Source organism: Melopsittacus undulatus, chromosome 2 (genome assembly GCF_012275295.1).
Source record: "Melopsittacus undulatus isolate bMelUnd1 chromosome 2, bMelUnd1.mat.Z, whole genome shotgun sequence".
NCBI lineage: Eukaryota > Metazoa > Chordata > Aves > Psittaciformes > Psittaculidae > Melopsittacus > Melopsittacus undulatus.
Window position 1 is genome coordinate 40,716,555 of NC_047528.1, and position 18,070 is coordinate 40,734,624.

At 35.3% G+C, this 18,070-nt stretch overlaps 1 protein-coding gene across 1 annotated transcript in view; it reads left to right on the forward strand.

The window, feature by feature from the left end:
* PIBF1 (progesterone immunomodulatory binding factor 1) overlaps positions 1 to 18,070 on the forward strand; it is a 117,711-nt gene that overhangs the window by 78,145 nt on the left and 21,496 nt on the right. The window contains 2 exon segments of the mRNA XM_034060054.1: positions 3,743 to 3,845; positions 9,040 to 9,170. Coding sequence (XP_033915945.1) covers positions 3,743 to 3,845; positions 9,040 to 9,170 — 234 coding nt within the window.

Sequence of the window (18,070 nt, forward strand, 5' to 3'; positions counted from 1 at the left end):
AATGTGGATTTATGTATAGTATTTTTAAAGTGTGACCATAACAAATCTTCTATTGTTGTTAAAAGTATGTATAGATAGTATAAAAAGAAAACATAACCTAAGATGCACGAAAGTCAACTGCATAATTTGTGGTAATGGTAGGCTTTGGCCACTCTGTCTTCTACCAAAATTAGAAACTCTGCCATCATTGGCAGACGCACATAAGAAGAGTATAAAGATAGGGTGAACATGTATCATAGTTTCACAGTGCACATCTCTAGCATTCAGGAGCTGGAAGTGTAGCTCATGATCATGTAGCTCATGTGTAGCTGTTTTTAACAACAAGCATTAGTTTGTTTAGTTGGTTTTGTCTTCTTAACTACCACCTTCTCCATGACAAAGAATGTTTAACAGGAAAAGGCTCCAAGGTGACCTTGTAGCAGCCTTCCAGTACCCAAAGGGGGCGTATAGGTTTGCTGGAGAAGGAATTTTTATAAGAGCAAGTAGTGATACTGCAAGGAGGAAGGATTTTAAACTGTAAGAGGGTAGATTTCGATTGGATATTGGGAAGAAATTCTTTACTGTGAGGATGGTGAGTCACTGGCACAGGTTGACCAGAGAAATTGTGGATGTCCCATTCCTGGCACTGTTCAAGGCCAGGTTGGATGGGGGTTTGAGCAATGTCATCTAGTGGAAGGTGTCCCCAGCCATGGCCGGGGGGTTGGAACCCAATGATCTTTAAAGTCCCTTCCAACTCTAGCCATTCTATGACTCTATAAAACGTTACTGATGAGAATTAAGGGTAAATGATGGTCTGCTCATGTTTGCAACAAAGATTTATAGGCCTCATATCTTTCTTCTGTCCTTTATATTTGTTTTTCAAGTAAGCGCCATCAATATAATTGTCAATCAGATTAGACCTGTTGTGCACTGAGTTACATATTGCTGACAAAAATCATAAAGATTGTATGTAATTTTTAACTTTGACATGGCTTATTTTTTTTCATAGCCCGCTTCAAATTATTTCTTTGTAAGATTTCTTTTTATATTAAAATTGAAGAAAACAAAAAGGGGGGACAGGACAGCAAAAAAACCCTCCATGACCCTGTTGCATGTCTCTTTTAGGAGACTGTTGAGAGTTCTATATCATTATTTCCTAGAACTTCAGTTCCTTCCTCCTCTGTCAGTAGTTCGGGAACTTTTCCCACCTTATTAGATTCAATATAGAACATTTGCATACAAATGAAATCTTCTTTTGAAGTCCACTACCTCCTCTTTAATTCCAGACATCTGGGATCCTAAATGAAGAGTTCTTGTAAGTTCACAGAATGCACTTCAGTCTCTGGAACTCTATATAAAACCACCTATTCAAGCATAGTACATTGTGGGGTCTGTACTTTTGCATAGAGGTATACTTCTGCATACTTTCAAGAAACAACGATTTAATTACTTTGGATGTAGGTACCATACACCCATAGTAGTATGCTTGGGACCATTCTGAAGCATCAAGACCAAATGGCCCACTTCCATAAAACTAAATTCTCAGTGTAGGTTAGCTGCATGTGAACTAGACGTTGGCAATGATTTTCTTGCCCACACTTAACTCTTCAGCTGTGCTCAGGAGCTGTTTGCAAGAGTGTTAATGAGTAAATGCCAGAATACTACCAGGGACGCTCTAGTGGTTTGCTAACAATAAATTATCACATTATTGAGCACTGCATAATTTTCTAGTATAGTCAGAATCATAGTTTTCCAGGGTAGGATGTCTTTGCAGATCAGTCCCTTTGTCCCTTTGATTGTAATGTAAACTAGTCAAAAGACATGTTGACAAGCATACTTGAAAGATGTATTTGTGTTTTTCCTTAAATATCTGCAAATTCAGATCAAGGTCACTGAACAGTTGTAGCTGAAAAAACTACAATAGGCTACATTCCCAACGTTGCTATGGGAAGGTATCAGAGTTTCCCCTCACACTCTAATAGCTAATGTATAAGATCCCTAACTAGTTAGAAAGTGTTTAATTTCTCCTTTTCACTAGATTGGACTCTTAATGCACATCTGGTATCTCCTAAATAAAAATCCAAATAATTTGTTTGGAGAATTAATTTCTTTTTCTCAGTTATTTTTTACATGGTCTAATGCTCCTTGTAGGAGGAACTGAGAAACCAGCCTCATAGTGAATGCTATTGAGAATTCAAGGACTGCTGTCATACAAGGTGAAAGTAGAACAGGGGTGAATATTAAGACTTCTGCTCAGTCTGAAAGTGTATTCCCTTTTACAGAGGAGAAGGCGGAGGTTATGACTGGTCAAATTTTCAGAGACAGTTTGTACACTCATCTAGCTTTACACACTAAACCTCACCTTAAGAATAAACAGAATCTCTCTGTCGGTCTGCTTTAGACCACTTACACTCTTATAGATCCAGTATCATGGTCAAGAACTGGTTAACACTTTCATAGCCATTATTTGGAGACCAGCAGTCTTACATTTTCAGTTTATGGATGGTATTCATTGAAAGTCTAAGATCTGCATTGGAATGTCTTCTTCCTTTCTTCAATATACAGTGTTCCTGAAAAATGGCATACATTTGACTGGAATGATAGATTGTTGTAGAGAGCTATTAGTTCAGTGGTTAAGACACACTAAAGAGTGTTATTAGCTCTGTATATCTTCCTCACTTTAGAGCTCTGAATTTCCCATGTTAGGTTGTAAAATATATTGGTGACTAAAGTACCTAAACACAGATGGTTACAGGGATAAATTCTCTAGAAACAATTTTGATAATAAGCCACCAAGCTGCTGAATCTTACAAAGATGCAGGATTCATGACAGAATATATAAATTTAGACATCTAACCATAGTTTTAACATGGAGATTGGGCACTTAACCTCCCACTATAACTGTTTTAGTTCTAATCAATATATTTAGTGGAATTTGGAGCACATTCTACTTCACCATCCAGGAGTCCATTTCACTGGAATATAGTCAGTCTCTACAGACCGTATTGACTCAGTGATCAGTAACAGCCTGAAAGACCAGGTTAGGTATCTGGAAATAGGCTCTGCAATTGCATGATGAGCCTTCCCATTGCTGCCTATGGAACTATGCTGCGGAACTGATGATAAACATTTGGGAATTTGGGTATGAAACATGCGAAAGGCTGAGGGTCTAATTTTTTAACTAGGGTGTTTAAGTAATTCAACAGTCCTTTCTCTTGGCTTTTAAATTAATTTGTGGATCTCCACGAGAGATTATTTTCATAAAGTGACAATAACAATTATTACCATAATAAATGTCAGATAAAACAATTTTGCATCTGTTTTAAAAATGATAAAATGCTGCATTTTGCAGTGTTCCACTATAAAATATACAAAATGTATATTAATGTGCATTTTTTTTAATTATTTAAGGAGAAACCAATTACAGTGATTCCCTGATGTTGCTAAAAATAAATACTTATAATTAGTTGAAACATTTTGGCATAATTTCTGCAATTGTTATATAGCAAAAATTATATAGGCAATTACTTTGTAAAAATATTACAATGGCATAATTGTGGGAATGTTGTTTCAGTGTTGTTAAAATTTGTAATATTTTCATTGTTTTTCTAACTTTGACCATTCTGCATGTTTCACTATGTAGTTTATATATATTAGTATTTAAGCACTGGTGAAAATATTAAGGCAATCAAGTATAAATGTGAAAATTTCTTTTGCATATTTTGGAAAAAAATCAACTTGAGTTTGCTTTTTATTGGCACAGCGTGCACTTGGCAAGGAGGTTACTGCAGCTAGAAAAGCAAAACTCATTGCTTGTAAAAGATCTGGAACATCAGAAGGAACAAGTAACGCAGATTTCACAAGAGGTAAATTACTGCTGAAAAAAAATCAAATCTGTAGAGACTATAAACACTGCAGAACAGCTGTTCATAAAATGAAATATTTTCTAAACAGTGTCTATTGTCTATTTGATGTCCAAAACTGGCGTCATAATTAACCAAAACTCTATGTTAAATGTTTTCAAAGTAATTTATATTGTATTTTGAAATGAAGATTGAAAGAGGGATTATTTTACCGGCTAAACAAGAATGTAAGCCAGACAAACAGCGTTCTGATTTCTGAACTGAATACCAGCTAGCCAAACTAGTTTGTTCTGTTTGATAATTAATTGTTCAATGAATACTTCATTTTACACAGCTCTTCTCCTAAATCACTTTTGAAGGTATTTCTGTAAATCCTTTTCTATGTTGTGTAGTTCTTGAATCTTTTGAATATACAAATCTAGGGAATATTAGCATGAGCTGCTTTTTTAAAAAGCTAAAATCATTTTTTTTCCTTTGTGACAATGAGTTTTATTTCATTATCTTTTAAATTCTGTGTATAATACCTGAAATCACATATTGCATTGAAATGGAAAACAAATGCTAAACAAAACTCAGCTTGAAATCTCCCAGAATTAGGGTGAACTAATTTTTTTAAATATTGTTAAATTTTCTTCTATATTTCTCTTAAGAACCAAAGAGCTTTTAGATTTGCTATTAGAATTTCTATTTGCTATGAAATTTCTAGGCTGACTGTTTCAGGAATGCAGTTAACAGTTTAATTTTTAAAGCCATGGTAATTATAGATTAGGATAACTACATCCAGTAGTTCACAGTGCAAATAGAATCATAGAATAGTTAGGCTTAGGACCTTAAGATCATCTAGTTCCAACCCCCCTGCCATGAGCAAGGACACCTCAAACTAAACCATATCACCCACAGCTTCATCCAGTCCGGCCTTGAACACTGCCAGGGATGGAGCATTCACAACCTCCCTGGGCAACCCACTCCAGTGCCTCACCACCCTCACAGTAAAGAACTTCTTCCTTATATCTAGTCTAAACCTCTGCTGTTCAAGTTTCAACCCATTACCCCTTGTCCTATCACTACAGTCCCTAATGAAGAGTCCCTCACCAGTATTCCTGTAGGCCCCCTTTCTGCATACATAAAATTAATGTAAATTTAAATATTTTATATGTGCATATATATATGATTATATATATTATTTCAGTGAAAGGTATGTGAACAAGAGACATTTTCAAATGTTTCGTTTTTTTTCAGCCAATTTATCATGATTCTTAGGTATATACTAGTAATTTATATATAACTAAAACATATCTTTCAAATCTTCTTGATTCGAAAACATCAGAGATTTATGAATCCAGTGTTATCCTTGGTGTTCTTCTCTATCACTATTCTTTCACTCTTGTTAATAAAGTCTATGCTTTATTCCCATTTAAATCTACTGGTTTCCACTTCAGTACATTTCTTCCTACCCACAGTGGTTTTATATTTGCTTCTAGGTCACTGATGAGTCAGTACCAGTAACCTTAGTTCAATTTCCTGCAAAATTCCACTAGAACATCTTCACCTCATTTTTTATTTTCCCATGAGATGTCAAATAGCCCTTTCTTGATCTTCTATCATATAACTCTATAGTTGAAATCAGAATGTCATTCCATATAAAGTTAAATGTCTTGCACATAGCTAATGCACAGTTACTAAGTCTATTAGCATCAAAATCCTAAGGTTAAGTAAAACATTTTCAAGACCTGGTTTCTGTTAAACTCATATCTGGCATCCAGGTCTGAATGCTTCATCAGATTTCTTTCTTCCTTTTTTTTTAGTTTTCCATGGGATTATAGGCCATTTAATTTTATAACAATTACTTAAGCTATTTTGCTCACCATCCTTCAATATGTGCACAAAGAGTTTACACTTCTTATTAATGGACTGGAATATAGTTCATAATTCGCACATTATACAAGCCCACCATCTGACTTCTTTTCAAACAGAGCACAAAAAACTGTACTGAAAACTTCTATGTTGTCTTCAGCATTATGTACAGTTTTAGCATATCTCTACATAATGGGCTGTAGTGTTTCTAGGATTTATTTGCTCCCATTTTTTTTCCTTCTAAGAGCTTTTTTTTTTTGCTATTTCACTGCAGTATTTATCATGAAACTTTTTTTAAAATCCTTTAAAGAATTGAGGAAAAGAAAGAGACTGCAATACCTACAGTGGATGTTCTATCTGAGATTCTTTTTTTGGACTGTCCACAACCAGTTGCTGTTGAGCTTTATAGAAAGAAGTCATATTGATCTTCTGGGAAAGTCCAGTATTACCATGAAGAAAATACTGAATTCTCCTTAATTTCACTCTTTTGATGGGCAGTCTGATAGTGTGCCTGCTTGAAAGCTGGAACCCTGTGGAAGCTCAGCTGCTGCAAAAAAACTTGCCAGTCCCATTATAGTTTGTCAGGCTTTATTTAACTGCAGGATCCTATCTATTTTCAGGTCATGATACAGCATTAGAAATTTCCCTCAAAGTCCTCTTTCTGTTGGTTTGTATAGCAATGACCTGCAATTTTAAAGTATGTATTGAGACTTACTTCATACTACAGAAGGTTTGTTGATCATGTCTAGGGTAAAATAAAGAAATTCTCATTACCTGATCCAAGATCCTCATCTACTGATAATCAGGTTATTGCCTCTGCAATTCACTTAATGTTATTCCCAGTTTAAGTAAGTAGAAGACTATGTATCAGCTTCTGCAAAGTAGTGATCTGCAATTACTACATTTAGTGTCCAATCTAAATTTTTGAATGAATTCACTTTGCAGAGTTTCACTTTAGCACAGTGCCAGAACTGATGGATAGACACTTTCTTGTGCCTGGAAGGCTTATATGTTCTTTGGCTGACTTAAAAAGCAAATATTGAGTCAGTACGCAGTAAAAGCGATATCCTAAATAAAGAAATTTACTAAGCTGATATATTTGGGTTGCTGTTGAATTACTTTTTTGAGCCTTCATCGAGACATTGTATTTATGCTTTTTGTATGCTTCAGTTGAAACTTTGACCAAAAGCACTTATATCTTACTCTGAATGAGACAGTATAGATAAAGCTGAACAATGATGAAATCTTTCAGCTCGGTAGAGATGTTCTGACAGGGAATGTTCCATGCCTGTCAGTGTTCAAGGCCAGGTAGAACAGAGCCTTATGTGACATGGTTTAGTGGGAGGTGTCCCTGCCCATGGCAGGGGGGTTGGGACTAGATGATCTTTAGGTCCTTTCTAATCCTAACTATTTTATGATTCGATGTCCAGTTGCAAGGTATTACATTTATCACTTAAAAGAATGACACAGAAGTACTTAAGGAAAACTTGTACATTAAGGCAGAAAGAAATCAAAGTCGCTTTCAAAAAAATAATTCTTTTGCTCAAGGATAATGTTTAATTTATATGTGTGTATAAGTAAAATGGATCCATTAAATGCATTTAACACTTAATTGATTACAATTTCATGACAGCCTTTTTTAAGTTTATAAAGTCAAACAGGCAGCAAAGCACGACCATGGAGAGAGAAGGAATAGCCTTTTTACATTACAGCAGCATGTTTTTTAGCTGGTGAAGTTAGAAGTTAACAGATGATTTAGTAGCATCAAACCAAGCTTACACCACCTCACTTTCACACTGAAGTGTTTATCAGAACAATGAGGAGCTTTGAAAGTTTTTATGCTATCAAGAACAGGATTCCAAACAAGATGCGTTGGATTAATTTTCTCTTTAATGACAGCCTCAAGGTTTGATTCTGCAATTTTTAGACCATGTCTTGGAATTAGTACTCCATGTCTTGGGCACTCCATGTCTTGGGCACTCCATGTCTTTTGTCATATAAAGATTCTCTATTGTCTTTCTTCCTATCTTTTTTGGTGGTTTGTACTCTTAGAAAAATACTAAATTTTTATTACTTATCAATAAAGATATTTCTGTTCTTGAAGAAGGTGGTTGCCTCTTTTTCTACTTCACTACAATAAACTTGGAATTTCACTGTGCACTGGAATAGGTATTTCCTGAATGAAATAATGTATTTAAATAATACCTACATTTTGTACAGTTTTGTCTATATTTTGTATTTCAATAAATGTGAACCATTACTGTGTAAGTTTGTTGAATATTTGATGAGTATACAAGGCAGAGGTAAAACTTCACTAAAGAGATAATGTAGTCAGAGAAAGAAGGAAACACAATCTTATGTTTTGAGAATTGTGAATAGGAGAAAAATCTGATTTTAGAAAAAGTCCCAAAATATTAAATGGGCTAGTTCTGTTGGAGGGGTGCTTTTTTTTCCCCCCTGCTTGTTTGCAACAAAACAAAATAGGACAGCTGATTCATAAGTCTGATTGGGCAAATGCAGATCATTTAATATATTGAGAAATTTTATAAATTAATTGGAAAACTTAACTGTTTTCCATGTATTTCATTCCATTAGACCTATATGTACCTATACTTTGAAATATTTTTATTTTTTTTAAGGAATCTAGTAGATAGTCTTGACTCTTATGCAGTCTAGCTGCTGAAACTGCTAAATCTTGATGTGTGATCTTAATTCTCTACATATTTTAGAGAATGATTTTGTTATATTGCTCAAGATGACAGCCATATCCTGCAAGCTTTTTAAAACTTGTGGTCCTAATTTTTCTCAGGGAATAGAACTAGTAAAATTTATTTCCTACTTATGACAGCTATTTCATACTACTCTTGTAAACATCCTATTGGATTTCTCTTTTCATATACAGTAATTGATTAGAGGACAGGAGACTTCCAGTATTGCTGTGGGGTTTTTTTTCCAGTTCAATTTCTGTTCAATTTCCAAGCTGAAAATTCTATTTTAATAGTACACTGTTTTGAAAACGTCACTTGTAGTCAGTAAGCTGAACAAACAGAGGCCTTGTCTATACTAACTTTTTTCATCAGTCAAACTGTTATATTAAAACTCTTGAAAATGCAGATTAGGAAGTGTAGAAAGTGGTAGCATGATTGCAGTGAAAATACTGTGTAATTACAACTGAAAAGTAAGAGCATACAGTATTGAATAGTAATTTGAGGGTAATTTTGTTCTTAAATAACAGGTTTGGGTTCTATATTATTGTGCAATTGGTAATAATCAATAATATGCAGTAATCAAGTAATTGTGCTTTATAACAATTACAGTAGTAACACTTTTTTTTTTTTTGCAGCTTGGCAGAGCAAATTCTTTGTTGAATCAAGTACAACAACCACACAAATATCTCATTGAAACTGTGCAACAGAGAGATTCTCAAATAAATCAACAGAAAGAACGTATTACACAACTTGAAAAAGATGTCAGGTAATTAAAATCACTGTATTTTTATTTATAGAATTAAAGTAAAATAATTTATGTGCTTATCATTAGAAAACAAATATTTTATTGGCCATGAAGTAGGAGATGTTGAAACTCCATCATTAACTAAATCGGATCTTTATGCTGTAACTTTTGCATCTGTGATTTCTCTCATGCTGTCAGAAAAAAAGAGGCTTTAAGTATGGAAAAGCAGCAGTGACAGTCAGGTTTACACTGAATTTGAAGTGGAGAAGAGGTCTCGTAAAATAGAGGAAAGCTCAGAAGAGTAGAAGGAAAGAATGACACACCAGATGTACCAAAGTAAAAATAAAGAAATAAAGTCAGAGAAAAATAATAGACTAGTCCATCAGCAAAGGGTATTCTGGGAATAACTCATGCAGGCTTCCTCTAGTAGAGACTCTGATTTGATTTTATATATAGCTGTCAGAACTCTGACCACTCAGCATCTTCCTATCATCGTACAACTTCATAAATTGTCTAACATGTGGTTCCCAAGTGAACTGTTATAATCTGCCCCTTGATTTTCAAGGAAGTCTATGGCTGCACTGCAGAAGAATTAGCATTTTAACTATTAGATGTTTATGTGGTGTAGAGTCATAGAATAGTTAGGGTTGGAAAGGACCTTAAGATCATCTAGTTCCAATCCCCCTGCCGTGGACAGGGACACCTCACACTAAACCATGCCACCCAAGGCTCTGTCCAGCCTGGCCTTGAACACTGCCAGGAATGGAGCATTCACAGCTTCCCTGGGCAACCCATTCCAGTGCCTCACCACCCTTACAGTAAAGAACTTCTTCCTTATATCCAATCTAAACTTCCCCTGTTTAAGTTTTAACCCATTACCCCTTGACCTATCACTACAGTCCCTCTCCAGCATCCTTGGTATCTTGGTTTAGTACATTATGAAATATTAATGTGATTGTATTATGAAGCAATTACAGGAAAAATACAGTTTTTTTCCAACAAATCTGCCGAAGCAATGACAATAGAAAAACTAGGACTCAGCTAAATACTTTACCCTACATACTGTCTTACATATGTATCTATTCAGGGTCTTTTGATAGTTTGGGATAGTGTTCATTATCCCTTGAGGAATACCTGAAAATGCTTGTTGTCCAAGTAAATCTATCCATAAATCAGTGACTTTATAAATAAACTGAAATATTCATTCATACTTCCTGACAAGATATCATTCACTAGGTTTAACTTTTATTCAGTAAGAATAGATCCTTTTTTATTCCAGAATCAAGTGGGTTTTAATACTTTCCTAGACTTGATATAAGAAAAATTTCCATGGTAAATTATATTTTTGCAGATGAAAAATCACAATGTTCTCTCTGTATACGCAGGATTTGACTTTCCAGTTGTGAAAAAAAAATCATCAAAGAATTGGTCACTAGCAAATTAAGTGTTTAGGTTACTGTAACAAAAACATCTTCAATTATCCACATAGTGGCCCAAAACTCTTCTCAAAAGCTAGAAAAAAAATAAAAAGGAGTAAATAGGTGAGGTCATTTCTGTTTAAAATATATAGGAACCTAAATGCATTATTAGTGTTGATTTCCTTGAGGTTTTATGGTTCATTACAAATAATCTGTATGCTCAGATAGTCTTCCTAAACTTAGCCTACAAATTAAGGCACCTAAATTAGGAGCTTACTTAGATCAGCTTTCCCTAGTAGTGCATGGAGGAAGTGGCATCCCTAAAAAGCAATTCAGATTTTGGATGGAGTGAGTCATTTGCTAGAGATGCCTGTTACTCTCCATTAACTATAAAGGGAATTTTTTTGGCATCTTAACGTGCCTGAGGTTAAGGAAGAAAATGGATCTGCACCACAGTGAGAGCATTCGTGGTAAACATACTAGCAGTACTCTACTGTGGTGAGCTGGCGTGTGCTCACCACCAGTCCATGTTTCTGTAAATGAAAGTGTGGTCTGGCAAAAAAATATTTTTATCCTTAATGGTTTTGTGGCAAAAAAGTAATATTTACTTTGCACATCAAATATTTTAGCAAGAAGTTTTTTCCTGTAGTTTCCAGTATTTCTTGCAAACTAAAAATAGCTCTTATTTCCTTATCACAAGTTTGCCTCAACTTTGCTGGAGTTTTATGGACCAGTGAAATTCTTGGGAACAGCCTGATATCTCAGGGCTTTTGGTACAGACAGGTAGTCCCTAATTTTTCTATTCATAACTCCACATTTAAAACAAATGTCCTAAATTGTTAATTTATATTCCCTGGAGTACAGAAGAAATCATAATCTGGTATAAAATTGATATTGTTGGTCCTTTGCTTTCCCATAAGTGAGAGGAAGATTAGAGGAAGGGATTTCTAAATAGAGAACCACTACATTCCAGCACACTTTTGTAATGAGGAATCTGCTGATGACAGTTTTAAATTAAAATATCCTGTAGGTGATTTCAAATTACTTTGTGCACCAGCCTAGCTCCCAGCTATTCCAGAACTGAGTCAGAATGGGATTTCAATAAATTAATGATAATCCTTACCAAATACATGCCAAGTGAAGCTCTGCTGGATCAAAAGATTTAGCCCACTATTCCTATCTGTTTTAGTTTATCAAACAGCACTTTGTTGCTTTGTGTGCCAGATATTTTTGAGAGGATGAGGTCAGAGAATGAATGCTCTCAAGGAGGGTCCTCAATTCTGCAGATGATATTGGTGCTATAGAAAAGTAACAGTGAAAACCCTAAAGGTAGTTTATGAAGTCGGGTTTATCTCAGAAGTAAGGGAAAAAGTTAGTATTTGTAAAGCCATTTTAATGAGTAATTTTTTTCAGCCATTACCTATAATTAATAGTTAATACCACAGTTTTAATATATACTGCAGTTACAGAAAGCACTTTTTTATTAATTTTACATACAATACCTTAATTTTATTTCTGTAAAGCAATTTCACAAGTAGCGGCTAACAGAAAAATAATGTTCAACTTCTTGTTTTGAGGCACACCTTTAAAATACTAGTAGATTTTTAATTTTTTTTTTATTTTATATTTGAGTCCTAGATTGTCGAAAAATTAAGGTAATGTTGATATGCCTCCACCCTGTCAATCAGGACTGAATAACTAGTTTTATCCTCATGGCTGCTCAGTGTTCGTTCATGCTTTTCCTTCCTTTGTGTTTGGTGTGCAGAAACTATGGTAGAGGAATGTTCTTTTCGTGTTGTGTTTTTATCTCATCTGTTTATCTGGAGAGGTGGTTCTGCATTACGCAAGTCATGGATTCCCCAACTGGAACAGTCACATCCGTGTTATCAGTGCCAGTGTTCTTTATCATCTCCCACTTCATTTGAGTGTGGAGAGATCAGCAGGGACTAGTTTCCAAGTGAATTTAATTTTTCAGACTTAATCCCCAATGGGCTTCAGTGCACAGGTCAGTGAGCTTTTTAGAATATACTCCTAGTGTGGTTAGATTTCAGCAGATTTCTCAGAATGATGAGTCAGCACTTTCTTGCAATCTTGCAAATACTTTGCAGCAACCTGCAGTGCTTTGTATTTCCTTGTCTATTAAGAAAGCTGCTGGTTGCTGCTGGATGTGGTTTTGATTTTGTCGTGAAATAGTCTTGATGAAATCAGCACAAGAGGAAGGCAACTATAAGGATAGCTATCTCTGACAGCAATCTCCTTGTGAATCTTCTTGTGCCATATTTTTACTGATTTTTGACAAAATGGCCTAAAGCAATTTATAATGTTAACTTATAATGATCCTCTCCTACAGTGGGCCTAAGGTCTTTTTCATTCTCACAATCCCTGTGTCTGCCTTCCAAGACTTGGGTGGTGTGGTCAGAGCATTTGCCACTGAAGACTGAGGCAAAGAAGTCATTGAGAATCTCAGCCTTCTCCAAATCCAGTATAGCCAGTTATTTCATTAGCTTCCGGAGAGAGACCACATTATCCCTAGTTTGCCTTTTGTTTGCGACATACCTATAGAAGCCCTTCCTGTTGCTTTTGACATCCCTGGCAAGACTCAGTTCTAACTTGGCCTTAGCTTTCCTGACCTGATCTCTAGCTTCCTGGATAATGTCCTTGTATTCCTTCCATCATGGCTTTCAAAGCACTGTGACCAGAGCAGCTTTACATACCTTCATCCTTAAGCATCGTACCTCTAAAGCTAAAGCTATCATTCAGACCCTCTCTATCAAAATTACTTCTTCACTTGGAAGGACTATTCAAATAGTGCTCAAAGTTGCTTGTGTCAGTAGCTACCAAACTAAATCATGGAATAATCATAGAGTGGTTTGGATTGGAAGGGACCTTTAAAGATAGGGTCATATAGTTCTACCACCCTGTCATAGGTAAAGATATCTATTCCAGTGCCCTGCCATGGATAAAGACATCTTCTGCTACATTAGGTTTTCTCAAAACCCTAGACAACCTCTTCTTGAAAGGAGAGGAATAGTCAAAAGACTGAATCAAGGACTTGAAGTATGATATTTCACCAGAGCTGGAGATACTTCAGTAGCTTGCTGAGAAGTGTGTCAATTCTAGACATTTTTCACACACCTGTGGATCTTTAGCCGTGCCTTCACTAAGAACTGTTGTAAATGCATAGCTGAGTAGCTGTCATTATAGCGGTTGTTAGTTATTTGCAAAAACAACTAAGGTTCCCATCTCCCAGTTATTACAGGTGTGTGACATAACTGTTTAGATTCAAGTGTGAAGGCACAAGTGTTATTACCACTCAGAGATAAAAAGAGAGGTTATTTAGGGGTAATCTAAGCTCTATCAGATGTTACCCACAGATATGTTCACTACCACCTTCCTTTCCATCCTCTTAGAACCAGGCCACAGGCTGTGCTGGCATTTGGCTATGGGGAGAACTGAGGTGGCCTTGGGAGCAGAACGCTGCATGTGCTTGTGCACTGAGCCATGCACCTGCAGATACGCTTTGGAAACAAAGCCTCTGGTCTTGACTGACAGGGCATCTGCAGGGTGAATTTATAGGTGGTCTTCATATCTCTAAATATTCTGTTAAGTAACCTCTCGTTTATGTTAGCCCACATAGCAGTCTTGTTAATAAAAGCAAATAGCCATGGTTAATACGAGCGGTGGTATGTAAGAGGATGACTCCTTATTACTATAAAGAAATCTCTCTAGCATACAGTTCTTTAACCAGAAATGAAAACATCACATTTAGCACTGCTTTTGAAAAGAAATGCCTTGTAACTGTATCATGGCTGCGGGAAAACAAATCTCTGAATTTTATTCTTATGTGTGTAGTGAAGTAACTAGAAGTTTTAGTCCATAATTTTCTGCTAAAAACATCTAGGTTTATAAATAACTGGAGACATTAAACAGGACTTCATTCATAAAGAGAGGGTATTTATTTTAAATGCAGTTACTCAAATTTCTCAGTACTGATGGCTGGTTTTAAAAGTGGTTCACTTACCCAAAAGCACTCCTCAAAAGCCTAACTGTGTGGCAAATCCAGAAGCAGTACAAGGATTTTGCTCACTAAGAAGCTATGTACTGAAATGTTCCTTACTTAAACAGTTTGGGTTCTCTAATTGCCATCTAAACATTACAAAGCTCAGCATACAGTGTTAGATGAGTTTTTCCCATCCCAAAATGGGCAGTGAGCTCTTACGAGAACACTACCATTCTGTCAAATATGCATCTGTTCCAATGCTACTCCAGTTTAACCTGAGAAATGCTCCAAGCAAAATTTGTAGAAATATATATATTTTTTTCTGCAAATTAATGTTTTCTGACCTGTATTACAACTTTTTAAAAGTTGGTTGTTGGGTTTTTTTTCCTACAATTTGTAAAAGGAATTTCTTTTCAATTTGCACACTACATGGATGAATTTTTAAGCCACCTCAAGCACTCAATTTAACATTATTAAGCAATAATTTATTTTTTTATGGTAATACTTGTATATGAGCATAAAATATTAAAAAGACCAACTCAAGATTGGACTTCGGTTTTCACTTTTATCATGCTGTAACATTAAATTAACAAAAAGGCCTTATTTCTTACAGCATTTGGAGTACACAATCACTGAAAAGGAAATGTATTTCTTTTTTTCAAACTGAATAGAAGTAATAATAAAACCCAGTAATATGTAAACCCATGTTTATTTAGTGTGTCCAACATAAGCACAGTATCCAGAATACCTAATAACAGAAGTTTGTGAACAGGATAGTAGCTAGTATACTTAGAGCAGAGATTTGGGCTAACTGCCCAAATTCAAAAGGTTTTAGAAGTCTGAGACTGGAAAATGTTAGTCTCCATTCTCAAAAAAAAAAAAATCAGGTCACCTAAAAATGTCTTTCTTATGATAACCAAGCTACCTTGGCTTTAGATCCTGACAAAACAAAACAATCCAGTGGTTGCTATGAACAAATGTGTATGTATATGACAAGTGTATTCCATGGTAAGTCCTGCATTCCTGGCACCTGGATTCATACCTAGTTAGATTTTGAAAGCATGATGGAATGAAACTGAATCTCCTCCCAGACATTTGGTTTCTTCTGGAAATCAAGGCACATAAGAAATAGCAGAGCTGCATTGCTCTTCAGTTAATTCTCCAACCTGGACTTTAGAGGCCTCGCTTATATGATGTATCACAAAGGTTGCCTTCTCCACATTCAGGATGGAGCAGTGAGTTACCAGGACTGTGGAGCATAGCCTAGTCTGCATTTGCCCTGCAGTGTGAAAACAGGTGTTTGTGCTGTTAAATAGCTCCAAGGATATTGGATCACTTCAACACAGTCCATTTTTCCCAAGTGTTTACACAGTTTCACCCCAGAGCAAGCCATTGGAAGATTTCTTTCAATGATTAGTACTCTAGTACATTAATACATTTCTGTATCATGAAAACTTTAAAATATGGTTAAGAATCAAGAAGATCTTCTCTTTTAAGATGAAAGTTGTAACCCTTGGTGTGAGAATTTGGTTTGTCTAGACTTAGAGACTGTGGTTTCAGAATCACAGTAAGACAGTTAAGGTGCTCAGTTACTAAATGGAACAGTTTCATCCTTGCTTTCAGCTTTGTTTTTCCACTGTACATGGTAAATCAAGTTGTTTTGGTGATCCATGTGGAAAATAATGACTACAGCTTCCAGTGAAGTGACCTACTTACATGGTAACAAATTTTCAGGTACCAGTATAAAGAGCAGGTAACCAGTATGTTATTAGGGAAGGATGATTTTTCAGCAAGTTTTCACTTAGGGCAGCTGAAACAAGCTGTAAAGCTACTCTCTGATTTGCTACACTGCCAGTTAAAACTGGATTAGGTTAAACTATTGTTTGCTGAAGTGTAGGACTGAATCAAGTTGGATTGCAGATACCCAAGCTGCCTGTTAAGAATGCTTTCATATGAGGGACCAAAATGGTCAGTCTTCTTCCCCAAAGTGAACTTTTGAAGGTATTTCTGCTTTACTTGCTCATTATAGGTGTGCATTTACTTTGTGATGTCTGGTAACTGCTTGCTCACTCCGTTAAATGTTTGTATGCCTCTTTTGCAGTATTCTTTCAGAAGTATTTATTTCCCTGTCTCTGCAGTTGCAGAACTACTAAATCTGAAGTCTGCACACTCTTTGGTAATTCTGTATTCATATGTATGGCAGAAGATACATCAAGTGCTACTGAGTTATGTAGCAGTCTAATTTCTATATTTGACCATAAACAAAGAAAATTGCAGCTGCTCAATATAGGTCAGTCATGTCATACTGTTTCAGAAGGTATAACTAGGATAGGTTCTGTTCTGTAGATGAAATTGAACTTTGAATGTGAACTTCTGGTTTAGCCAGGAACACTAATGTTTATGCTTATTCAGCACACTATTTAAGGCATAAAAGAACTTTTATTATTGCTTCTCTAATAAGTTTTTGAGTCTCTGAAAGGATTGGTTTATGCTATTAGGAAGCACAGAAATCCAAGAAAAAAATGACATACCAGTAAGTTACAACACATGAATCCAGGAAAAAAAATACAGTACTGAAAGTTCATCATGATTAAAAATGTCATAGAAAATAACTCTTGGAAATACTAAACTATCTTTGTAGTTTTTCATGAATGTTACTACTTTGCTTTTAAATAACTCAGACAACTGAGCAATTTTGCCAAGACATACAAGTTTTCTGAGAGCTAATGAATGGCTAGAAGAAATTGACAGTTGTAATTTACTATACCAAGCTTGCAAGGAACTGCCAGAAAATTTCTGGGGCAAAGGATGATTTTGCCTATTTGAAGCAAACATATGATAACAGCCAATTAAATAAAAGTTTTATTTATTTTGTTGATCATTTCTGGATTAAATACTGGGAGTATTAAATAATTTGTGTTTGTAACATATGTAATTGTTCTATTGCATTTATAAAATTTTAATACATTTGTTTTTGAACTCCTGACCTGTATGCAGTATTGCATTTTTGCACTCCATATGCAGGATTGTATTTTGCATAGTTGTTGATGTATATTATAATTCAAGTTGTACAACCTATTTACTTACATCATGATAATGGCATATATAACATTGGTCTTCCAAGAAAATTTCTGTGGTTGTTTTAACAAACTAGATTATATACTGGCGTTATGCATGTATGAGTCTGAAAATTATTGTTAGAAACCAGTGTGGAGGCTAAATACAAAAATACATTTAATTATGTTAGAATTGCTGCCTGGAATCAGAATGTATATGCTAAACACATCAAATGCTTGTATTCTGTAACTGAGAAAACAAAGAACAATTGAAGTTAAACTTGACATTGTGCTATAAAAGCATGCCTTCATGCTAAAACAGTTTCATATTTGGTTCACAGGATAAACTTGACCCCATACATTGTCCAGGAATATAAAACCAAAAAAATGGTAAAAAGAGTTTACAAATTCTGCAGAAACTACACAGCTAAAAGGGAGAGCTGGATG